The 7614-nt window shown below is 53.1% G+C and overlaps 1 protein-coding gene across 1 annotated transcript in view; it reads right to left on the reverse strand.

The window, feature by feature from the left end:
- Window positions 1-5720, reverse strand: part of TKT (transketolase) — a 24113-nt gene extending 18393 nt beyond the window's left edge. Inside the window, exon 1 of the mRNA XM_012658744.1 lies at window positions 5455-5720. Coding sequence (XP_012514198.1) covers window positions 5455-5561 — 107 coding nt within the window. The 5' untranslated portion in view covers window positions 5562-5720. The remainder of the gene's footprint in view (window positions 1-5454) is intronic.
- Window positions 5721-7614: the final 1894 nt, after the last annotated feature.

A 7614-nucleotide genomic window follows, 5' to 3' on the forward strand; every position in this document is an offset into this window, starting at 1 on the left:
AAGGAAAACAATGGAATGACAACAACAAAAAAATCAGAATATCGTTCTTTTTTGAGTGAAGGGAAGATGAGGATGGAGGGGCACACAGGAGTTTTTAAAGTACTATAATGCCCTAGTTATTAAGCCTGATAGTAGTTATAAAACAGGTTCATTATTTATTTTCTTTATGCACACATTTCTTTAAAAAAAAAAAAAAACTCAGGAGAGAATCCCAGGATGCCAGGGTGGAGGGGAACACCAGAGGCGGTTCTTCTTCCTCCTATTCCCTGAACTACCTGAGCTGGCTTCTGCCTGGAAAGAAACTCTGACTCCAGACCTCAGATTGTTTCTTCAGATCTCTGCCCCATGTCACCTCCTCTGAGAAGCCCTCCCTGACCACTATCTAAAATAGCTCTTCTTCCCCTCACTCACACTTGCCACCACCTGACATGATGTGATTGTTTCCTCGCTGTCCTACTGCAACGCAAGCTCCATGAAGACAGAGGCTTTGAGCCCTTTCACTGTTGTTGTGAAAGGGCCCGAACAGTGCCAGGCACAAACTGAGTGCACAAATGAATAAATGATGTATCCTAACTGTGACCTTGGGGCTATGACCTCCGAGCCTCAGATTCCTCTATAAAATAGAGATAAATACAGAACCTGACTCACGACGTGGTGTGTGTGTAGAGAGCGTGGCAAGGTGCACAGAAGTCAGCAATTGCTTGGTGCATATTAACTCTAACCTTCTCATTTTGAGGATGGGACCACTAAGGTCCACAGAAGCATAGTCACTTGCCAAAGGTCACACAGCCTGCCAAGAACAGAGCTAGGACAGGAGCAAAATGCTGAGAAAAACTGGTGAATGGATAAACGAAATGCCATAGATACAGTCAATGGAATATTCAGCCATAAAGAAATGAAGTGCTGATTCATGCTACAATATGATGGCTCTCTAAACACGATGCTAAGAAAACGAAGCCAGGCCCAAAAGCCTTCACTCATTCCATCTATAAGAAATGTCTGGAAGAGGTAAACTCAAAGAGACAGAAAAGTAGTAGTGACAGCCCCACGCCCTGGGACTGGGGGTGGGAATGGGAAGTGTGTGCGAACAGGCAGGAGATATCTTTTAGGAGTAATGAAATGTCCTAAAATTGGTGTGGCGAACTCACTAAAATCCATTGTAAATCACTGTAAGCTCATTAAACATCACTGAATTATACACTTAAAATGATACGATAAAGTATACCTTAAAGCCGTTAAAGGATTTGTTTTCAAAAGGAGGAAAAAGGTGCTGAGAATCTGGTAGAGGAAGTTCTCAGGCACCCACACTTCCCTGTCTGGCCAAGGAGTCCTCGGAGATTACATCCAGTCCACAAGGACAACTGAACTCTGAGCGAGACCCACCTGCTGGTGGAATCACCCCAGCTCCTAGCAAATCCACCCTGCTCTGAATGCCACCCTGGCCACTCAGGAAGAGCAGCACCTGCCCAAGGATCCAGCTCTGTGCAGGTCTCCAGGGCAGATATCTATGATCTGTGGCCTGGCAACAGGGCAGTTCCTGATTGTGGCTCCAGGCTACGGTGATAACAGGTTTGCCTAAATAGGCAAAGTTGAGGGGTCAAAGCTGAGACAGGTCAGAGTTCAGTTGGAGTTCACAGGAAGCCAGGAGATTGTCTCAGCCAGATCCTAACCAGGGGGCTGTACTTCATTCCCAGTTTCTAGAAAAAATGACCATCAGCCCTGCTGAGGTCAGAGGTCGCTCTAGCGAAGAAGTAAGTTGCTCCAGGGCAGCGGGTGTCTTCATACTGAGTTGGGAAATGCCGCTGTTGCTGGGGCAATCACAACAGGGTTCACTCTTGCCTCAGTAAGGGCCAGGCAGGGGCAGGAACCAGGGGTCTCCAGGAAGCCCAAAAAGAGAAGTAGGCCCAGAGAACCAAAGTCATCCCATGAGCACTCAGCCAAAGAATCCCCGGAGCCAGAGCTGGGTAGCAGGGATGTGATCCCAGCCACTTCAAGGCCACATAGAGCACCAGGATGAAAAACCAACAACAGCAGGTGGCGGGACCCCAGAGCCTGCTCACTCTACTCCCCTACCCCATTCCTAAAAGATACAGTTTGAAACCACCTATCAATTAATTTCTCCTTTAAAGATGGGGAAACTGAGGCCCTGGGATGGGGAGGGCCTTTCTGGCAGGGGCACAGCCGCCAGAACAGAGCCAGGGTTAGATTCTTCATCTTGTGCCCACCAGCCAGGTCTGGCCAGCTGTTGCCCTCCCCAAAGCTGTGGGTCAGAAGCCCTGGGGGACTTATTGAAAGCACAACCCCACCCCCCACCTTGCATCAAGCACGTGATAGTGTCCTCAGCTGACACTTGGCACTGTTTTGGATAACACTGTTTGGATAACGACACAGTCTAGCCCTGCTAAGTGAGAACTGAGAAATCTTTACCACTATCCTCAGTGTCCAAGACACTTCTGACAAGGTCGTTGGGGCTTCATTTTTTCAAAGCTTGGATGAGCGGGACCCTTGCCACAGTTCCCTCAGCACATGGAAGGAGATGACCCAGAGAAGCTCTGGCTACTGTGGGCACGGACTGCACAAAGGGCCCTCTGTGAATGCTCTGTCCCTCCACCTCCAGGCCCAGCATCCCCTACAGAGGCCTGGTGAGGTCCCTGTGCACAGGAATGGGAAAGCTAGAGAAATCAGGACTTCACCCAATCTTGAAACCAACAGCCTGGGTCCCCACTGATAGAATGCCTGAGTCCAGCCTCAGTGGGTGGCCAGCAAAGACTGGACCAAAGTCCTGTTTCACCACTAGGGCTGTTAGCCCCCCCAGAAAGGGGGACTACATCTTGACAGAATGGTCGCTTCAGCTGGGACTGCAGTCCTGACTGGGCCAGGGCCTCAGGACTGAGCCTTCTCTCAACGGAACTTGCCCGCCGCAGGCCTCGAAACAAACATCGGGGGACCAGGACACTGCCCGTGTGTCAAGTCTTACTTGATTATTTTTTGTGCCCACACATACACTATTGGCACACATCTTTCAAAATCTCTCTTGTGACAGGGGTTGCATAGCAATGTTACTTCCTCTGAAAAATAAGTTTTCTCTAAGTATTTCTTTCCTGTAACTTTTGCAGGCACACACAGAGGAATCACTGTATTTTATACATTTTTTTCTCTTTTGCAAATGGATACTTTTTGAGTTCAGTGAGTTTCCCCTAAGGGAGGTATATGTTTACATCGTAACATTTATGTTACATTTGTAAACATGGTGTAACTCTCAGTGGCCACATATAGTATCTTTGCCATACACAGTATCTTTCTGGGTGGAAATCAGATCTTACTTAACAAAGAGCCAGGGACCCACCTGACATCTCACCCTTTTGGAGCCCCCTACAGTTGTAAATGTTACTTCATTTCTCTCCAAGTGACTTTCGAACTGACTCTTATCTGCCATGGCTGCACCTGACCTTCCCCTTTTCCTCCATTCTCCAGTGTGGTGCTGCTCACCTGTCCAAGAAGTACTCCAGATAATGTGAGCCACCCAGGACAGTAGGGAACAGCCACTAATTCCCAGCTTGGGCAAGTGACTTAACACACTAGCCTCAGTGTCCCCATCTATAACATGTGAATATAATACAGTCCATTTCATAAGGATGCTATGTCACAACACAGATACCTACTTGGCTGCCCATCAACCCTGTAAGTATCTGCATGTCTTATCTAGCCCTGTAAGACGCTCAGATATGTAATACTGTTTGGTTGGGGAATTGCTTTGTCTCTCCAGCGAGACCCTCAGATCCCCTTAAGTGGCCAAGGGAAGTAGACGCTGTAGTACCCAAAAAGCAACACAAAGTGTGTAGACCTACTGTGTGCAAGGCTGGGGCAGGAGGTACTGGGTATAAGCCAGGTCCCTGTCTGGACAGGGGATACCCCACTCAAGTGGTAGTACTGATGTAAGCCCAGAAGAGATAACAGGTCAAGTGTGCATGGCAGTGGGGTGGGAGGAAAATGGCTGCTAGAGGTCTAATCTCTTCCAAAGCATGAGTGCATACAAAAAAAAAAAAAACGAATTTCTCAATAATATATCCTGTACAAAATTGTCCAGAAGCCAGAATCTTGTCTTTGTTCTAACCACACAGCTTATTTGGGAAGGTCTCTGGAAATCACACTCCCCGCCCCTGCCCCGTTTTAATACCATTTCATGAACCCAGCACATTCCTGGCACTGTGGCCTCATACCAGGCTGCAAGTGGAGCACTGGAATCCTTGAGACCACCTAGTGTGGTAAGCGCCATTAGTGTCCCCATTGTACAGAGTGGGAAAGAGACTCTGGAGCAACTGACTGGCTGACACCCCAACCACCCCACCAGACACCTCCAGAAGCATGCACGGTTGCCCTTACTAATGATCACCATCCCTGCTACCGGCCACTTTCAGGGGAGGGTCCTTGGGATCAACAGTAGCCTTTCTCCCAGAAGGGTTGGCTGGGAAAGAATCTTGGGGGATGGACACCCTAGCCCCTGCCTCGGCGAACGTGCACCCGATGGCTGGCCCTGCCCCAGGACTTCATTCCCTACCGCTGGGGCCCTGGAACTCGGTCCTTTGTTCACTTAGCCTTCCAAGTCTCCTTCCCCTCCACCTCCTCTCCTCTCAGGTCAGATCTTAGACCCATTCCCCGCTTACAGTGGGTGCAAGGGCTCTTTCAGCATTCACGTGCTACCTTCCTCTCCACCGCTCCCCCTCCCCACCGCCGCCTGCCTTCTCAGCAGTCCCCCGCTCCAAACTTGGACCCAACCCAAGGGTGGCAGGAATGCGGGTAGTAACGATAGGGGTGTGTGGAGCGTAGTTCGAGGTGGGGAGAAGGCCGGGCCCAGAGTCTCCTGCAAGGTCGGGGGTTAAAACAGGCGCTCGCGAGTTGGGCTGCTTGGGCTCAAATCCCAGCTCTCGCTGTGTGTAACCCCGGGCAAGTGACTTGGGAAACGCGGAGCCTCAGTTTCCCCATGTGGAAGGCGGAGCGTTGCCGGTGGCGCCCACACAGGGTTGTGGAGAGCTTTAAGAGGGCCGCACCTGCAGAGCGCACGGCAAAGGGCCTTGTTCTCAGGAAAAGCAATAATGGTGGCTTTCCTGGCATGGCCGGAGACAGGCTTTGCGTTCACGAGCCCATCCCCCGAGCCACAGTGCAGCGGGCAGGCGGAGTCCAGGCGGCTGCAGAGCCGGCCTGGGACCCACGCGGCCGGGCCCGGGAAGCCGGGCGGAGAGTGCGCAGCGCAGCGGAAGGCGCCTGCGGCCGGGGGCCCAGCGAGGCCCACGTCTCCGCCATCTGACCGCGCCCCCGGCCACCTCCTTCGTGGTGGCACCGCGCAGCATGACCCGGAGCCGACAGGCCCGCGGCCACCGCGGCCTCCGGAAACGGCTCCCCGCCCCGCCTGAGCCCCGCTGCGGCTGGGCGCCTTTGCCCGCGCCCCGCACTCACCCCGAGCCGGCAGCCGTGGTGGCCTGGATGGAGCTGATGCGCAGGCGGTTGGCCGTGTCCTTCAGGGCCTGCAGCTTCTGCTGATCAGGCTTGTGGTAGCCCTCCATGGCGCGGCCGGGCGAGGACGAGGACACGGACGCAGGCACGTATGGGTGGCGGCAGCTCCTGCGGCGACTGGCGGCGGCCGAGGCCGGGTGCCGCGCGGGGGCGCATTAAGACTCCCGGGGACCCGCCCTTGGGGGCGGGGCAGGGGCGGGGCGGGGCTCCAGATCACCCCAGGGCCCCTGCGGACGCGGGCCCCGCCCCCTCCCTCCCCCCTCCCGGCCCGCGGGCCGCAGCCAGCGCCGGAGGCTTCCACGCGCTGAGCCGCCCCTCCCCCGCACCCTTGCTGGGCTGCTAGGGCGGCCAGGCTCGCGGGTGTCAGGCCGCGTTGCCTTGCTAACCACGCATACAATAATAATGATGACAACAGACGACAACTCCAGGTTCTAGGCCTGGCTCAGGGTTTGTTGACTTGCAGACTGCTCTGTTTCCTTCCTCCACACAGTCTTGGGTGGGATTAGGAGGGGAGGCTTCATTGGTAATCCTATTTTAGAGATAAGCAAACTGAGACTTGGCAAAGTCAATCAAGGTCACAGGGCTGGTGGGTGCCCGGCTTTGCCCCAGCGGAACAGCCCAAGCCCCAAGAGAGCCCAGTGCCTTAGAGCCCTGTACAGGAGGTGGGGAGTATGAAAATGAGACTACAACAGTAATAGCAATGATACTACTAACCAGCCAGGTTAACTGAGAAGTCGCTAGAGGCAGACCCTTCACAAATTATTAGGTTTGCTTCTGGGTCTGTAGGGACAGGGGCACCACCTCTACTGTTACTAAGTCCGGAGAGGGATGAGGCTCCCCAGAGTGAGGGTAGGGGACTGTCATCACAGACACTGCCGCATGGAGTCTACTCACCACACACACCCAGTGAGGTCTGTACTGTCTACAATACCTATTTTGTAGAGGAGGAAGCTCCCTGTGACAGAGGAGAGATAAAGGTAAGCCCCTCAAATGGATGGCCATACAGGGGGCTGAACCCCTGAAAGAGCCAAGTGGCCAGGCCAGCCTATGTCTTCTCTGTGTCCTCTGCATAGCCCACACCCAGAGCTCCAGACTGTGAGACAATGCACTAAATTCAAGTGAGTCCCCCAGCTGGCTTCCAGGTGCTCCTGGCCTGGCCTGCCTCCCAGATGCCTGATCAGACCCCAAGTATACCCAAGTATCCCATAGTGCCTGGCTCCTGCTGGCCCAGCCCACAGAGGCCGGCCCCATGGCGTCTGGCTGGTGAGGACTACCGGCTGGGATTGCACTGAGGAGGCCCCAGGGTGTGCCACCTTCAGAGGCCTGTCTGGTAAAAGAGGCAAACCCTTGAAAACCTTTCAAAGCTCTGTGCCTTCCAATCCTGCGGCCCCTAGGATAGTGGCTCCCTATTCCAAACCTCAATTTCTCCATCTGCCCAATGGGACTAATCCTTTTCACTCAGCATTCATCTTGGTCTCTAATGATGTCACATGGCTCTGGGGACTTAGTAGTGATGGAAAGAAAATTTCCCCCCTCCCATGGGCTTCTAGGGACCTCAGGGCAGCTTCTTCTTGTCCTGGAATTCCACATGAATGTGGCCTGGGTTTTCACCTACAGTTCCTGCTCATGACTCTCTTATCCCTTGTGATTAATATCATGTCGGGCCACTTTAGGCCTCAGGAACAGGCCTCAGAAAACAGAATCTCTTTCTCTGACCTTCTCCTGCCCTCCTTTCACCTGCTCCTTTTTCTCTCCAAGGTAGGAATCTTTCTCCACCTTTCTGTCTTGGAGCTGGCCATAAAGAAATTCTCTCACCTACCTTGTCTGATTATAGGTAGGTCACAAGACCCCCATTTCAGAAGGGGTCCTGCGCCACAGGAATGCTACACAGAGAGGCCGAGAGGAATCTGAACAGACGGGCCTTGCGGGGTTTCCCACTCCATCTATTAGTATTAGAACATGCCCTTTTTGTCTAATCACATTTCTACAGAGTTGTCCATGCTTTAGTCATGCCTATCAATGAAGTCTCAATAAAAGGCCCAGGAGGCTGAGCGTGGTGGCTGATGTCTGTAATCCTAGCACTCTGGGAGGTCAAGGCCAGAG

The sequence above is a fragment of the Propithecus coquereli genome, unplaced genomic scaffold (assembly GCF_000956105.1).
Source record: "Propithecus coquereli isolate 6110/MARCELLA unplaced genomic scaffold, Pcoq_1.0 Scaffold1, whole genome shotgun sequence".
In the NCBI taxonomy this organism is placed as follows: domain Eukaryota; kingdom Metazoa; phylum Chordata; class Mammalia; order Primates; family Indriidae; genus Propithecus; species Propithecus coquereli.